Source organism: Pagrus pagrus, assembly GCF_965226575.1.
Source record: "Pagrus pagrus genome assembly, chromosome: 23".
In the NCBI taxonomy this organism is placed as follows: Eukaryota; Metazoa; Chordata; class Actinopteri; order Spariformes; family Sparidae; genus Pagrus; species Pagrus pagrus.
The window spans coordinates 7,580,845-7,598,287 of NC_140205.1; the positions used below are offsets into that span (position 1 = coordinate 7,580,845).

General features: G+C 40.8%; 2 protein-coding genes across 2 annotated transcripts; both read right to left on the bottom strand.

Annotated features, from left to right (window-relative positions):
* Positions 1 to 5,515: 5,515 nt before the first annotated feature.
* LOC311252439 (4-galactosyl-N-acetylglucosaminide 3-alpha-L-fucosyltransferase 9-like) lies at positions 5,516 to 10,260 on the bottom strand. Its single transcript, XM_084345590.1, has 2 exons — positions 10,232 to 10,260; positions 5,516 to 7,058 (listed from the first exon to the last, which is right to left on the bottom strand). The coding sequence occupies exon 2, from the start codon at positions 7,049 to 7,051 to the stop codon at positions 5,906 to 5,908; it is 1,146 nt and encodes a 381-aa protein (XP_084201716.1). The 5' UTR covers positions 7,052 to 7,058; positions 10,232 to 10,260; the 3' UTR covers positions 5,516 to 5,905.
* Positions 10,261 to 11,469: 1,209 nt separating this feature from the next.
* LOC311252443 (4-galactosyl-N-acetylglucosaminide 3-alpha-L-fucosyltransferase 9-like) lies at positions 11,470 to 15,867 on the bottom strand. Its single transcript, XM_084345594.1, has 2 exons — positions 15,795 to 15,867; positions 11,470 to 14,717 (listed from the first exon to the last, which is right to left on the bottom strand). Exon 2 carries the CDS (start codon positions 14,708 to 14,710, stop codon positions 13,553 to 13,555), a length of 1,158 nt encoding a protein of 385 aa, XP_084201720.1. The 5' UTR covers positions 14,711 to 14,717; positions 15,795 to 15,867; the 3' UTR covers positions 11,470 to 13,552.
* Positions 15,868 to 17,443: the final 1,576 nt, after the last annotated feature.

Sequence of the window (17,443 nt, forward strand, 5' to 3'; positions counted from 1 at the left end):
CCCCCTGTTGTAAATGGTCAAATTTAAAGATATCAGCCTGAAAATCACAGGACTTATCTGTTGTGGGGAAAGAAGTCAGCAGTATGAATTTCAAAGATGTGTGAGCCTCCTTTCCTATGGAACAGAGGGGGAACAGTATCTGACAGTAATACTCCAAGCTGTCAGGATGCGTTCCCCTCGTCCGTCCCACTGAGGTGCCAGAACAGAGAAGAGTCGGGATTTCGCTGTGCGGTCTTTGTTTGCTCTTAGCGATGGCGGTACCAGCTGGCCAGCTGATGTAGTACAGCGAAGTGCTCACGCTGGGGCGTGTGGTCTGATCAGTGTTTGGAGGTAGACGGGTGCAGTTCGGTTGATGGCTTTGAAGGCCAGCACCATGGTCTTGAATCGGATGCGGGCTGCAACAGGAAGCCAGTGGAGGTCACGGAGGAGGGGGGTCACATGGGAGAATTTGGGTAGATTGAAAACGAGGCGCTCTGCAGCGTTCTGGATACATTGCAACAGTTTAGTCGCAGAGGCTGGGGGTCCAGCCAATAGCGAGTTGCAGTAGTCGAGGCGGGAGATGACCAGGGATTGAACCAGGAGTTGCGTCACTTCCTATGTGAGGAAGGACCGGATCCTACGGATGTTGTAGAGGGCAAATCTGCAGGATCGGGCCACCGCGGTGATGTTGGGGGTGCAGGACAGTCTGTCGTCGAGGATTACACCCAGATTCTTTGCAGTCGATGAAAGCAATACAATGACGTCTTCAACAGTGACCGACAGGTCCATGTGAGGGCAGTTTTTCCCCGGGATGAAGAGGAGTTCAGTTTTACTAAGGTTGAGCTTGAGATGATGCGCAGTTGTCCAAGCGGAGATGTCTGCCAGACATTCCGAGATGCGCGTGGCAACATGGGTGTTGGAGGATGGGGAAAAGGAGAGGAACAGCTGGGTGTCATCAGCATAACTGTGGTAAGAGAATCCATGTGATGGGATTGCAGAGCCTAATGATCTAGTGTATAGTGAGAACAGAAGCGGTCCGAGTACTGAGCCTTGAGGGACACCAGTTTCCAGGGAGCAGGGTTTGGACAAGGAGCCATTCCACATGACCTGAAAGGTGCGTTCTGTCAGGTATGATTTGAACCAGGTTAGAGCAGCGCCAGTAATGCCAAGTTTGGCCAGAGTGGAGAGAAGGATTTGGTGGTTGACTGTGTCAAACGCAGAGGATAAGTCCAGGAGGATGAGGACCGAAGAGTGAGATGAGGCTCTGGCGGCCCGGAGCGACTCAGTCACTGTGAGGAGGGCCGTCTCAGTGGAGTGAGCAGTCCTGAAGCCTGACTGATTAGGGTCAAGGAGGTCGTTTTGCAAAAGGTAAGCAGACAGTTGGTTGAAGACAGCATGTTCCAGGGTTTTAGAGAGGAACAAAAGAAGAGATACAGGTCTGTAGTTTTGTATATCAGCTGAGTCTAGAGTGGGTTTCTTTAGGAGTGGCTTTACTGTAGCGGTCTTGAAAGGAGCTGGAATATGGCCAGAAGTGAGGGAGGAGTTGATCAGGGTGGTGAGGTAAGGCAAGATATCGTGCGAGATGCTTTGGAGAAGAGAGGAGGGAATTGGGTCGAGGGAGGTTCCGGGGGGACTGACAAAGTGGTGGTCCGACACAGTGAGCGGGGTAACAGGAGTGCCGAGGTACTACAGGACCTTGTGAAGACAAGGTCAAGTTGGTTCCCGGTCCGGTGGGTGGGTGGAGAGTGGGAGAGTGTGAGGTCAAATGTGGAAAAGAAGCTGATAAATTCAGATGAGCGCAGCTTCTCAGGGGAGATGTTGAAGTCCCCAAGGACGACGAGCAGTGTGCCATCATCTGGGGAGCAGCTTAGGAGGGCGTCCATCTCATCATAGAAGTCGCAGAGAGGACCAGGAGGGGGATATATCACGACAATGGTGATTTTGAAGGGAACGGTGACAGAGACAGCGTGGAATTCAAATGCAGATATGGGTGGGATGAAGAGTCCAGTTCCTCCTCCTCGACCTGTTTGTCTCGGGGAGTGTGAGAATGAGTAGGCAGAGGAAAGGGCAGCTGGAGTGGCAGTGTTTTCTGGGGTGATCCAGGTCCATTCCCCCTGTTGTAAATTTCCCCTGTGGGCAAAGAAGTCAGGAGTATGAATTTGAAAGATGTGTGAGCGTCCTTTTATATTGAACAGAGGGAGAACAGTATCTGACAGTAGTAATACTCCAAGCTGTCAGGATGCGTTCCCCCTGTATGGTTTTGCTCCGTCGTCCGTCGTCCGTCGTCCTCCAACCCCCACCAGCTGTGTTTTTGAGTCTGCCACGGCGCAGCTCCACCAAACAGCTGGAGTTACGAGATCGAGGAGTTCCCGTGATAATTACATAATCACCCGCGACCGCAGTTATAGGCATAGACATATATACATATATACGTATATATGTCTATGGTTATAGGTATGTTATAAACACAACAACAGGAAGTGTTCCCAACTGAAGGATTAGAAGAGGAGCTTGTATTTGTCTTTTTTTTTAGGTTTTTGTGCTGGCATCAATGGTGTGTTTTATTTTGAAACTTAACTGGATGTCATGTTGTTGTTTTGTGTTTGACTTCCTGTTTGCTCTGTGCTGAATTCGGTTGATTTGCTGAGTCGTGCTCCGAGATAAGCCCAGAGACGGCTGCTACAGAGCCGATCACTGTACACATGCCGTCCTGGGCGTCTGCCCATATGAGGAGCCGCCCCTGAGTGTAACTGAAGGAGTTAATATGGTATTCACCACTCATGTGTGAATACAGAAGGAAGTGCCTGGCATAGTATGGTAAAGGATTACTGCACAAGGAAGTAACAGTGTGGAAATAATCTAGGGTGACCAAACGTCCTGTTTTCCCAGGACATGTCCTGTTTTCACGTCCTGTCCTGGCCGTCCCGGGAGATTTTTATAAAATGGTGAAATGTCCTGTTTTTCATTGGGCCATTAAATTGACGCTCACAACGAGCGAGCAGACAGCCATAGCACTCCTGCCTGCATCATCATGCCGAAGCGTAAATGCACATTTAACGATGAGCTACAAAAGAAATTCCCCACTTACCGTCCCGGTCGGGGCAAGTGTGAGGCTTCGTGCACTGTGTGCAAACCCAGTACATATGTTTCGGTGTCCAATGGGGGTGCCAGGGACCTCAAAGCCCACATGGACACCGAAAAACATAAAAAAAAGTGTGCGAGGTGAGTGTAGTAGTTGGATTGATGCAGAGGTATTTTTCAGTTATTTATTATTATTTATTTTTCGAATACAGAAGAGACATTATTTCTATCATTATTTCATTTGTTGTTTTTGAAACAATAAATATAAATAATAAATAATATAATAAAACATGTTAAGTAACCTCTGAGAAGCATGTCTGAATGTGTGTCTTTGGTTATAGATAGTATTTTGTTTGTAATACATACATTTTCTATCCATACAGAGGAGGCATACTTTAAATGTACAGTATGTTCATTTTAAGGCATCTTTGAGTGGATTTTGAGTATCATATCTCGTTGCTGGGCCGAGTGTCCTGGTTTTTGGTAATCAAAATATGGTCACCCTATATAATAATCCCTATATTGTTTCTGTCTGTTGGTTTTCCAGTCCCGTTAAATAAATACTTCTGTTGTAGTTGAATGGTGTATGCTAAGCCTGCAGACACAGAGAGCAGGTTTGAGGGATTTATGAAGAATAGCTTGAGGGTAGCACATTTAAAGTGTTGGCCAAGAGTCAGTGATCGTACCAATATAATGCAAATAAAACAATGCAAGATTAAAATTAGAGCTCAAAAATAAAAAAGTAATAAAATGATGTTAATAAACATAATACAGGCTACTAATAATCACTAGACAAGCTATATGACCTCATAGTTAGCACAATAACAATGAACCACTGTTACACACAGTCATAAATAGGAATATTAACACATTAAATAAGGGTAAAAAAAACTGGCAGCACTGGTTACTATACACGTCTACTGTAAAGTGATCGGAGTGCAGATCTCGCAGGACCTAAGCCCGGATTAGAACACCTCAGGGATCACAAAACGGGCCCAGCACAGACTGCACTTCCTGAGGAAGCTGAAACAAGCCTCTCTCCCCATCAACATCCTCAGGACCTTCTATAGTGGTGTGGTGGAGAGCGTTCTGACATATTGTATCTCGACATGGTACTCCAGCTTGCAGTATGTCAGACAAAAAAGCCCTGCAGAGAATAGTTACATACATCAGGAAAACGGTTCTGGAGACTAGAAGGTCGAACAAACAGACTAATCAACAGCTTCCTTCCACAAGCTGTTAGATTGTTGAACTGCACTTCATGAGCTTTAGTCATAGTTTAGTTTTATTAATTATTTTAATTATTATAGTAATGTATTGTGTGTATTTGTTGTGTTCGTGTTGTGGGATCCCAGAGAAACGTAATCTCATTTTTGCTGCACTTCTTTTGTTGTTACAGCTGAATGACAACGGAGTAATATATGTTACTGAAATAATATATATGTATGCCCATACATTCCTTGTTCTGTTTACTAAAATAAAAAGGCATAGAAAAAAGAGATTTTTGTTTTGTCATGTCAATATTGGCTACATCATAAAAGGTACAGGTCTATTGTGTTTCATATGACTTCTACAATGAAGTCTACAATTAAGAAATATTTATTCCTTTCTCATAATATATCAGACTTAAAAAGATCTAGGCTTTAGTTGTTCTATACAAGAGAACAAGAACCAAAAGAGTGGATCACATCACTCCAGTTCTTAGATCTTAACCCACTGGCTTCCTGTCAGTCAAAGAATAGATTTCAAAATCCTGCTGTTGGTTTATAAAGCACTGAAAATGGTTTCGGGCCAAAATACATTTCTGATCTGCCACCACGTTATGAACCATCCAGACCTCTGAGGTCGTCAGGTACAGGTCTGCTTTCAGTCCCTCGAGTCAAAACTAAACATGGAGGAGCAGCGTTCAGTTATTATGCGCCATATATCGAAGGACAACCTCCCAGAAAACTGCAGGTCTGCTCCAACTCTCACCCCTTTTAAATCAAGGCTGAAGACCTTTCTGTTTGCCATAGCCTTTCACTGAAGCAATTTCAAGGCCTTGAACTGCACTGGGACTTTTATTTTCTAGTCTTGTCTCTTTTAAACCTATTCTATTTTAGCCTACTTTCCTATTTCTTAACTTGGTTTAATGTTTCTTGATGTCTTCCCACTTGTTTTTAATGTATTTTAAATGCATTTTTAAATTTCTTTTAATGTAATTTTTGTGCCCCTGTTAAGCACTTTGAGTTGCCTTGTGTCTGAATTGTGCTATACAAAGAAACTTGCCTTGCCTTATACAGGTTATTTGAGCATTTCGTTGAATGTAACTAAAAAGTAGTGTAATAAGTAATTCATTACTCTACGAAGACAGTAATATTGTAATGTAATGTATTACTTTAAACTAAAGATAACTAGTAATTTGTAATATATTGCATTTTGAAAGTAACTTGCCCAACACTGATAGTTATGTAGTGAGTGGTGGTGACGTCGAAGTCATGCGACTTTGATGTGGTCTGTTTACAGCCTAACGTTAGCTTTTTACTTCCAGCGGTTGAATTTACGCTTCGAAAATCACAAAAGCCACACAAACTTCCATCCACCTTCATTATATTGCATTCAAAATAATATTGTACATTTGCAAAAATAATGATACTTCAAATACTCTTGAGACAGATCACAGTTAGAAGAATTTCTACTTGAAAAATAAAATATTGACCTGCAAAAACATAAATGTGTTTAACAAAAATTTAACAGCTAGAATCTCCAATATACCTACAACATATGTAACATGAATCAATTGCTGACCTGTAAAAATACATGCACAACCAGAAAAGTGAGATAATTGAAAACTCTTTTTCGTCTGTTAACCCCAGTACCATTTGTTGAGATCATGAACATATTCGTACACTCTGTGTTTTTGTAAGTATCTGCAGGTTTTGCAAGCATGTTCTTTGCCAAACCAATCCCCTTGCACTTTAAACCTGTTTGTCCAGTTAAAGTATCTTGTGTACTCAGAGTTGTTTTTGTCGAGGTACAGTAGCCTCTCTGCCAGCTCCTTTGGAGTGGAAAAGTCATCGACATGGATGAAAGAATCTCCTGGGATGTGGTCCTCATAGTTTTGTCTTGAAGTGCCCAGAACTACTGGTACACTACCGAGCCTCATTGGCGTGTATAACTTCTCTGTGATGTAGTCTTTGTGAACTGAGTTTTCAAAGGAGAGGTAGAATTTACAACTAGAAACTATCTTTGAATAGTCTTTGTCACTTAGATCATGGCCAAATGCCTTTCCATAAGTGTGAATCTTGATGTGTTCTTTCAGTTTATTGTAGAACTGAACTCTCCTAAACTGTGCGTTCCAGTTGCTCACAATCCAACAGACCAACTTGTCCTTTACTGGCAATTTGAAACTTTCATCTTTAGGTGTCACAGTCGCCAGGTGCCCATAGGGCACAGGAATATTTGAATCAAGTCGATAGGTGGATGTCAGGTTAAATAAGTCATTAATCTCGGGGATTGGACCTGAGTTTGCGGGCGACTCCATATTTAACCACACCCATTTCTGAAAGCAGGGACGTGGTTTTTTTGGCAAGTCTGCAAGATTTCCATGAATGTCCCTGTGGTGGAAGAGAACCCCGTGGGCTTTGTCGTAAAGAGTCTTGTCATCAGTCATGTGGCATTTTGTGATGTTGTAATCACTGCAACTCGAATCAAACTTGAAACCAAACGGCCACATCCAGATCAATAGGATTGTGTCAGGCTCAGTGTCCACTGCTGCAGCCTGGATCTCCTGGGTGTGGTTGTGGTGCAGCTCTTTTGAACAGTTTGAGTCTCCAGGTACACACAGAACTGGAGAACAGGATTGACGGGCTCTGTCCATGAAAATTTTGGAAGTTAGGAACTTGATGTCCAGTTTGTGATATGCGAAGAAAATGCCTAATAAACACAACACCATGAGGCTGCCGAAGCCAAATCGGCGCAGGGATATCCACTGGGGGACTGATGATGGCATGGCTCTCCTTTGCAGAAAGAAAAGATGGATTAAGTACAGCATTTGATATAACAATGAACATTGTTGACTGCTTCTACACAAGTGGTACTTTACTGACCATTTTATATATTACAGGTTAAGATATAGAGTTGTAAAGAAATCTTTAAGAAAGACCAAACATGAATAATCAATAAAATTAACAGTGAACATGAGCAAACTTACAAATTAAGAACATAAGTAATTGACCGAAAAGGAGTAGGACCAAGTGAATGTTATGATCTTTTGCTGCGTTTGTTGCTTCACTACCATCACTGGAACTGATCGACAACGTTTTTGTCATGTCACAGCTTTGTGACTAGACGATTACAGCCTCATCATGACTCAAGATGACGTCATGATATCAAACAAGGAAGTGAGATCAGGTCACACTTCACATGTTTAATGCTAACGCTACAGCACATGCCAATGTTTTTTGTATCAGTAACCGTTACCATGTAACTACAGTGTAATTTAGCTGTAGAAATCCGTACATATACAATACTTAGAGGTTCCTACTGGTACTTAAATGTAGTAAAGCAGAACTGGGGAGTACGAATGAGGAATTTAAGAGGAAAGAAGAAATAAATTACACTGTAACTATTTTTGTATTTACTGCCAGAAGTGGGTTTTCGTGAGCTGTGATGTTTTCCTGCCATTGAATTGCACACACCTCCCCCCACGTTCAGTGAATGTCTCTCTGTCTCTCCTTGATTCACACAGTTAAGTCACTTCAGATAGTAGAAACATTTACAAAAATATCACACTGAATATTTCAAAAATGATATTTGAATTTCAGTCTGTACAAGATTGGTTGAAGGGCTTACCAGCCTTTGTCCTCCTCCGGGGTCTGTTCCACGTATAACAGTCTTTGCTATTTGCTCTTTACAAGCAGACATCTGAAGGTGGTAGAACTGGTATGCAACTCAATCTCGCTTCAGGAAGTGGTGCACTTTCTCAACTCGGTCATATGACACCAGCAACGAGCTTTTTCAGAAGTACACAGATGTCTTGTTTTTCAACAAACACAAACTGCTATGCCGCTAAAGCTTGAAGGATACACAGTGGAACGCTTTTTTTTTCTTTTTTTTTTTTTTCCTATGCTGCGAGGCTTGATGCAACTTCACTGTTATTAAATGAATGATTTCCCTCCAAAATATCACATCAGCATCGTTATGCATAGAAAATAGGGTGACCTGAGTTTCACCATCTACAGAAACGTGAATTCAACCCAGAAAGGAACATACTGGACATGTTTTTCCGCAGTATGTGATACAAAGATGAATGTGGGAATGTTGTGGGTGTGCCTGACAGGATGAAACAAATCATACTGGTATGCCAAAACAAATGAATAATGTAATGGAGTCTCTACTCCCTCTAGAGTTCGTAATGTAGCAGGACAGGGTGAGCCAGTTTCACCAACTCCTCTGATGCCTATATTAATAACCGATCCCACCAACTAATGGGCTGCAAAACTGACTGCATGATTGGTAGCTTTCAAAGCACTGGGTTTCAACAGCTGCTCTGCGTTGAATATGATGTGCAAAACAATTCTAAAGAGTCTGTTGACATAATAGTAGAACAAAAGCGGTTAAGAAACTCGACTTTCCAGTTCTTTTCATCTGTTAAAGCAAGTCTTATGTTACTGTAACAAAACAAAAAATATCTGGGGGCTCTTCATTACAGGTCTAAGGTCTGATGAGGGTAACATTTTTTATTTTAATTACCCATGTTTTCAAAACATGTTGGGATAAGTCTCTTAGAGCATTTTCCACTCCTCTCAATACCGGTTTGTGCGGTTCCTCGTGTGATAACTGTAGACGGATATTGCTTAACCAGGTGATGGAATGGATGCAACTTGTTTTGTCATGAAAGATTCAATGCTCGATTGAGGAGTCTGATGTACAAAGACTTCTCAATCCAGGAGCTGAATTATTCATCGTCATGCTGCTGTTAAATCTTAGTTACGTTGTTGTGCGATATCAGTCGCCCCTGTGGAAACATTGGTAAAGCTGTCTTTTCCAAAAAAAAGTGGCACTGTCTCTCTGCTGGTATTATTTGAGATGATGAGACCCAATGATAAACATGTCATTCACTCATTTGGATCGTCTGCCTACTGCAGTGTACGGACACCAGAAAAAGTTAAAAAATCAAATTGAAAAAAAGGCAACGACGTGACAAAATCTTGTCATAACTTGAAAAACAGTTTGTTCTAACAATACGCTTTTGTGTTATAACTTGATAAGGATTTCTTCTTCTGGCATGGCAGCAATTCGCGGTAGTAGTGCAATGCAAAGACAAGAAAATAGAAAGGAGGAGGAGGGATATTTGATTGATTTTTTTTGCAGTGCAGAAAATTTGTTATCATTATAATTACATTATTCAGTAGAGGGTGCTCTGACTCGAATATTTACTTCACTGATGTAGATTGGATGGATGGATGGATGGATGCTTTATTCACCCCAAGGGAAATTTATACATCCAGTAGCAGCATATAACTGACTGATGTGGGAAAGTACAAAAAAACTATGCAGCTGCCTGTGTATATTGATATTAGTGCAAAAGAAAAACACACAATACACATAGAAAAGGTCTATTTTTGTCATCCCAGCTCAAGAATTGAGTAAATCTTCCTCCCTGTATCGTATAGGCTCTCAGTACACCTGTGTGTCACTGTTGTTTGACTGTTACTGCTTGAATGAATGTGGTCGGGGCAGTGACATCAAGACACTAGGAGTGCAAAGCAGGTAATCTCAGGTGAGACACATACCTGTTTATGAACCAGTTTTGTGACTTTTTTGGTCTTTATGCTGTCTGTACGTGGGACACACGTGCTACTGACTAAGCCACCTGGTGCCCGCAGCAACATTCTTCTTAATGTCAAAAAGATAGGTCGCTTGTCCAAGGGAAAGGAATGGTAAGTTGCAAAAAAAAACTACAGCAGTGACCAGGGAAACTACTGACTTTTACGATGACTGTAAGATGCAGTAAATTGGCTGCTTACAAAGAATAATGTCCAAAAACAGTTTAGAATCCATCATAATAGATACAAATCCAGAGCTTTTTGGCATTAGACTAGATTGAGTTCATATCAGTTCAAACACGTAATATCACATTAACAACACGCATTAAAATATAATTGTTGTGGAGGCCCTGATAGCTCACCTGGTAGAGTGTGCTTCCCATGTATGGAGGCTGAGTCATCAGCAGCTGCCTGGGTTTGACTCCAGCTTGTGGCTCTTTGCTCTAAGTCTCTCCCCCTTTCTCACTCTCTCTCTCTCTCTCTCTCTCTAGCCAAATGGCCACATCCAGATCAATACGATGGTGTCAGGCTCAGTGTCCACTGCTGCAGCCTGGATCTCCTGGGTGTGATTGTGGTGCAGCTCTGTGGAACAGTTTGAGTCTCCACCTACACACAGAACTGGAGGACAGGATTGATGGCTGTAGCTCAGGAGGTAGAACGGGTCGTCTAGTGATTGGAAGGTCACTGGTTCGAATCCTGGCTCCCCCAGCTACATGTCGAAGCATCCTTGAGCAAGATACTGAACCCCAAATTGCTCCTGATGAGCAGCTGGCGCCTTGCATGGCAGCCTCCGGCATCAGCGTATGAATGTGAGTGTGAATGGGTGAATGTGGCATGTATTGTAAAGCGCTTTGAGCTGTCCGAGAGGACTGGAAAAGCGCTATATAAATGCAGACCATTTACCATCATTACCTCACACTCAGAGGTAATAGGAGCTCTCAGTTGCACAGAAAAGCAATCAAGTATCTGAAAGCCTACAAAATAGAGGCACAGAATAGACCAAAGCAAATGAATTCAAATTAAGTGTTTAACATTAAAGTGTGCAAAGGTAGAGTTGCATGTTCTAAGATTGTGTGTGAATATGAATGATGATAAAATCTTACAAATGTATGCTGGACGTGAAAGCGCGTTTAAAGTGATGATGTAAAAGTGAAACTTGAAGCCCTTAGCCTGAGGGCAAAAATAGCAGCTATGTTATGTTTCCTGTTTAATACAATGAGACAACGGATCATCATACAGACAGACAGACGGTGAGCGCGATATCTCAAATATGCCAAATTGGAATTTCTACAAATTTGGTACAAATGTCCACTATGACTCAGGGATGAACTGTCAGAGGTCAAGGTCAAACTGACCTCACAAAACACATTTTTAGCCATAACTCAAGAATTCATATGGTAATTATGAGAAAAAATTATACACTATTTTCTCAAAGCATAAAATGATGCAGTTATGACATTTCCATATACAAATTTGCATGTGGGGCAACTAATTTGAAATATTCACACAACAATTATTATCAAAATAAAAATAAATGTATTCAATTATTTAGACAAGCTTTGAAATAATGCTTCAACACTTTGATCAATGGCAACGAAATTCCATCCACCTCCATTTTATTAAAGGTTGCAGCAGCCATGGAAAAGTACATAAAAATCAATTATATGACACAACATTGTATGACAAAGAACATTGTTGTAAATTATAGTACCTGAAATAACAACAACATTTAAATAATTAAGGATATGTGCAACTACATACCACAACCACAGAATCCAAGGTTACATTCACTGCAGACATCTCCTTCACCGAATAAGTAAATCAAAGCTACAATATGTAGAATCCCCTTGCTACAGTATAGGTCACATAATCCATTACATTACCCTTCATTTATTTAGAAAAACAATACAGTATATATTTCAAAAATTCCCCTCAGCCACCCTCCCTGAACAAACTTTGCCAGCTGTTGTTCACAGAGAACATTTCACAAACACAAGTGCGCATTTTCACAGCCAGACCTCTATACTCTTCCCAGGTAGTTGACCGTGTGTTCAATGGATCAGAATAAACTCATTTACAATACATCAAACATCCTGTGAGGTAATCATTTAGAAGAAGAAAGAAAAAAGCGAATCACCGCCTACATTCAAATGCCTTCATGGAGTGGATGGATCCCTAAGATTCTATAAGTATGACAGGAAAGGTTCCCATTTCAAGTAAAAATAACATATTGAACATTTGCGTGAGACGCTGTGTCACAAAGTCCTATCAGCATTGATATTCACACTGATGTTGTGACTTTAACGTTGCTGATGTCTTGGAAAGTGAGCAAGGAAGGCGCACTACCTGTGGATGAGTCCAAACTTGAGTCCAAACCCCAAACAATGACAGTGGCCAAGCATCTCCTTCAACTTCTGTTACATTTCTGTATTTCACTGTTATTTTTTTGGCTTTATTGCTGAAACAAGTATGTAGGAAATACATACATACATCAGTATTGGAGAAGAAAGTGTGAGTTTTAGATTAAGAGCAGCAGACTTTGAGCTCACCGTCCAACCTGACCAGCTGGATTGCCCAAGATCCAGTTTGGATTTAAGGCTGCGACTGGCTAATGTCCGTTTGCAGGAACATGAAGCGGACTAATGGGACTCAGAGACCAAGCAACAGGAAAACCAAAGCCTGTTGTAACCACATCTTTACAGAGACCTGTCCCTGCCACAAAATTTAAGCCATTGCACTTCACTGGCACTTCTCTCAACCCAACCAGTCGAGGCAGATGGCCGCCCACCACTGAGTCCGGCTCTGCTCGAGGTTTCTCACCACTGTCACCAAGTGCTTGCTCATGGGGGAAATGTTGGGTCTCTGTAAATAAATTATTCATATCTTATTATCAGAAAGCTTTCCATAAAATCAACCCTGTGAAAAGCTTTATACTGTTTGAGTCCCAGTCTCACACTAAGCTGCTGTGCCAGATGGTTTGTTACATGCAACCATTTGGAAAGTTGTCTTTGGAAACTGTTTAGAAAAAGAGAGGCACTTTTAAAAAAACAAAAACTTGGCAGGTGATTGGACAAAAACCATCTGTCTATCAGCGTCTATGTCAGACAACTAATCAGATCAACGGTAGGACAGCGATATCATCGCAGCCTGTTGGGAAATCATCATCAGCCAGTCAGGAGAGGAGCAAAAACATCTTTCCAGAGAAAATCCTTCAGTGCTGTTGTTTGTTCGTCTCCATGAAAAAATACTCTCTAGGTCTGATATCACCGATGCTATAGCAGCTTTAATGATATGATGAGAAGCAGTCATTGTTGTTTTCAAATGAACAGTCATTTTTCTTGCTGTCGTCGGACCTAAATCACGCCTGTAGCTACCAGTAGTTCCCTGAGAGGACGCTGATTGGTCCGAACAATTGTAGTTTGACAAGCCGGAAGTCTGGAACAATGGATTAGTCTAGTATACAATGACACGAAAAGGACCTTCTTGGGTGCTTTTGTCCATTGTTTTTCAGTCAGAGCCACACCAAGGTTGTCCTAGTTTTAGATCTGACATTAGAAGAGAGTATAATACAGAAATCAGTTTTCTTTATCATCAAAGCTAGAGTGAGTTTTATAAACAATTTAGCAGGTGCAGATCAGGAAAAAAATATCGCAGTTCTGTTTGTAGAAAACAGGGATATTCTGCTAGCCCCAGTACCATTTATTAAGATCATGAAAGGCTTGATACCCTTTGTTATGCTGTAGGTACCTACAGGTTTTGCAAGCATGTTCCCAGCCAAACGAAGCCCCTTGCACTTTAAACCTGTTGGTCCAATCAAAGTATCCCATGTACTCAGAGTTGTTGGTGTCGAGGTACAGTAGCCTGTCTGCCAGCTCCTTTGGAGTGGAAAAGTCATCGACATGAATGAAAGAATCTCCTGGGATGTGGTCCTCATAACTTTGTCTTGTAGGGCCCAGAACTACTGGTACACTACCGAGCCTCATTGGCTTGTATAACTTCTCTGTGATGTAGTCGTTGTGAACTGAGTTTTCAAAGGAGAGGTAGAATTTACAACTAGAAACTACTTTTGAATAGTCTTCTTCACTTAGTTCATGGTCAAATGCCCATCCATAAGTGTGAATCTTGACGTGTTCTTTCAGTTCATTGTAGAACTGGACTCTCCTAAACTGTTCGTTCCAGTTGCTCACAATCCAACAGACCAACTTGTCCTTTACTGGCAATTTGAAACTTTCATCTTCAGGTGTCACAGGCTCCAGGTGCCCATAGGGCACAGGAATATTTGAATCAAGTCGATAGGTGGATGTCAGGTTAAATAATTGATCAAGCTCACTCATTGGACCTGAGTTTGCAGGCGACTCCATATTGAACCACACCCATTTCTGAAACCATGGACGTGGCTCTTTTGGCAAGTTTTCCACATTTCCATGAATGTCCCTGTGGTGGAAGAGAACCCCGTGGGCTTTGTCGTAAAGGGTCTTGTCATCAGTCAATTGGCATTTTGTAATGTGGAAATCACTGCAACTCAGATCAAACTTGAAACCAAATGGCCACATCCAGATCAATACGATGGTGTCAGGCTCAGTGTCCACTGCTGCAGCCTGGATCTCCTGGGTGTGGTTGTGGTGCAGCTCTGTGGAACAGTTTGAGTCTCCAGCTACACACACAACTGGAGGACAGGATTGACGGCCTCTGTCCACAAAAATGTTAGGGAAACTAGGGAACTTCATTTCAAAGTCGTTATATGTGAAGAAAAGAGTGACAAAACACAACACCATGATGCTGCTGAAGACAAATGGGCGTAGAATTGTCCACTGGCATGGTGAGGATGGTGAGGACGACATGGCTCACCTTTGGAGAGAGAATAGATCCATTAATTGTAGAAAGAACTTCGAAACAGTTCAACTTGGGGCAGAGGATACACTAAGTGGTGTAAGAAACCCAAGTGACAGTCGATACGGACTGACTCTTAGAAAAACAAGAGACATTTGTAGATAGAAACACATTAAAAAGCAGGGGCGTTTACAGATAATAAGGAAAAAATCTGGTAATCTTTTTGGATGTCTTTTAATTGTTGTTATTTTATGTTGTTTGATACTGTATGATTACCTCACACTCAGAGGTAATAGGAGCTCTCAGTTGCACAGAAAAGCAACGAAGTAATAAACCAAAAGCCTACAAAATAGAGGCACAGAATAGACCAAAGCAAATGAATTAAAATTAAATGTTTAAATTAAAGTGTGCAAAGGTAGAGTTGCATGTTCCAAGATTGTGTGTGAATATGTATGATGATAAAATCTTACAAATGTATGCTGGATGTGAAAGCGTGTTAAAAGTGATGATGTTAAAGTGAAACTTGAAGCTCTTCACCTGAGGGCAAAAATGGCAGCTGTTATCTTTCCTGTTTAATACAATGAGACAATGAGATGAGCACCTAAACCGCCGTTACGACGCCCCAGTAGGCAAACAAATGGTTACAAATGTGTGTTATGAAATATATTTAAAAAGACATGACGTGCTCCAAATTAGAGAAAGATCAAAAAAAAGAAAAAAGAAAAAAAAAAGAGGACGAAGAAAAGCATATTCCCCATAATTTCCCTCACTCGTCATTTTGTACGATGCACTTGTTACTGTTTCTGTCTTCCTGTGAACTGTGATCTCAACTGATGCCTCACTTTCTGATACACCGGTTGAGAGTGAAGCAACAATGACTGGACCTCATTTCATTGATATAATGGCTTAATAGAAATATAACACTGATGTGTGGAGAGGCTCCGCATGTAGGAAAACAAAAGGAAAGAGATGCTTAAAATTTTACTGTTTACTTTCAAACCTTAAGAGGTTGATAAAACAAGAAAATTCATTCCTTCATAAGAAATCTTTGAGGCATAGCTCGTATTATAATAAGAAACAGAGCAACAAACTCACCTTGGAGTAGAAAAAACTGCAGTAAAAGGAACAGCAGAAGAAGCAGACCTTTTTCTGATAGTGTGGATCCTATAAATGACAGAGCCACAAGGAAACTTCCTTCTCCCCTCCTCTCTGAAACCTGAGTGTGTGTTTCAAATGCCCATCCTTGTTTCACAAGTTGACACCTTACTGTTGTGATAGGATGTTAGGCACTGTCACCTGACTTATGACTGTTGTTAGTGGTACAATGCAGGGCATTCAAAGTGAAATGTTACCCTGATGGTGGATTTAACTTGTTTTACTTGTTTTAAGAACATTTACTTTAGTAATGTACTTAAGTACAATTTTGAGGCCCTTGCACTTTACTTGAGTATTTCCATTTTCTGGTTCTTTATACTTCCACTCAACTACATTTTGGAGACAAATAAAGTACTTTATACTCACTATATTAATTTGATAGCTTTAGTTACTGGTTACTTTTCACATTACATGCTGCATCAGAGCCAAATGTGTGCATGTTGAAATTAAGTTGTTTGGTCACCAATCAGGTTTTTTTTTTTTTGTTTTTTTTAAAAAAAACAAAACACTTTCCAATAATCAGATAAATGCTGAATATTGGATCCGTTAATTGGCCAGGCTGATAATCGATTGACCTACAGTATACAGTATATGCATATAATACATGTATAATTTACTGTTATATGCACTTTTATTTGATATAACGTTCATTTTTTGTCAGAAAATTACTTTTGATACTTTAGTACATTCAATATCAGATAAGACTTTAAGAATTAAGACTTTTACTCAAGTACTATTTGTATGGGCGACCTTCACTTTTACCAAAAGTAATATTTTAACACGATATCTTTATTTTACTCAAGTATGACTTTTGGGTACTTTATACAACACTGATATTAATTAATTAAATATTTTTAAAGGTCACCTTACCAATGTTGTCAGAGAGAAGAAATGAAACACGGCAGTGGCCATTCACACATGGTTGTGATGTGTTCATTGGAATTTGATTTCTCATTCTCATTCACATGTAAAGTATACAGTGTGTGTAGCCCTGAGGAGGCACAGGAGGGAAATAAGTCAGCAGTTTCTTGGGGGGAATATTTGAATTGCAAAATTCTAAATCTGATCATACCAGCTCATTGTTGTGGTGCAATGGAATATTTCCTCGTTTGATACAAGGAATGCAAAACTTTGACACGGTTCAGTTCACTCATTTCCTCAAACGTACTCTTCTCATGTGGTTCCACAACTACCTGACTAATCGTTCACAGATTGTCAAACATGGCAACATCTTGTTCGAGCCAGTCATTGCTATGAAAGGTGTCCCACAAGGCTCTGTTTTGGGACCCTTGCTTTTTAAAATCTATTTCAACCATGTATGTGTGACAATATCTTGTTATAACGTGAAAAACAATTTGTTCTAACAATATGCTTTTGTGTTATAACTTGATAAGAATGTCTTTTTCTGGCGTGGCAGCAATTCGCGGTAGAAGCGCATTGCAAAGACAAGAAAATGGAAAGGAGAAGGAGGGATTTTGATGTGCAGAAAAGGTGTTATAGATTGTTTAAATTATATTATCTGTATGTCACTGTTGTTTGGATGTTACTGCTTGGATGAATATGGTTGGGGCAGTGATGCCAAGAAACTC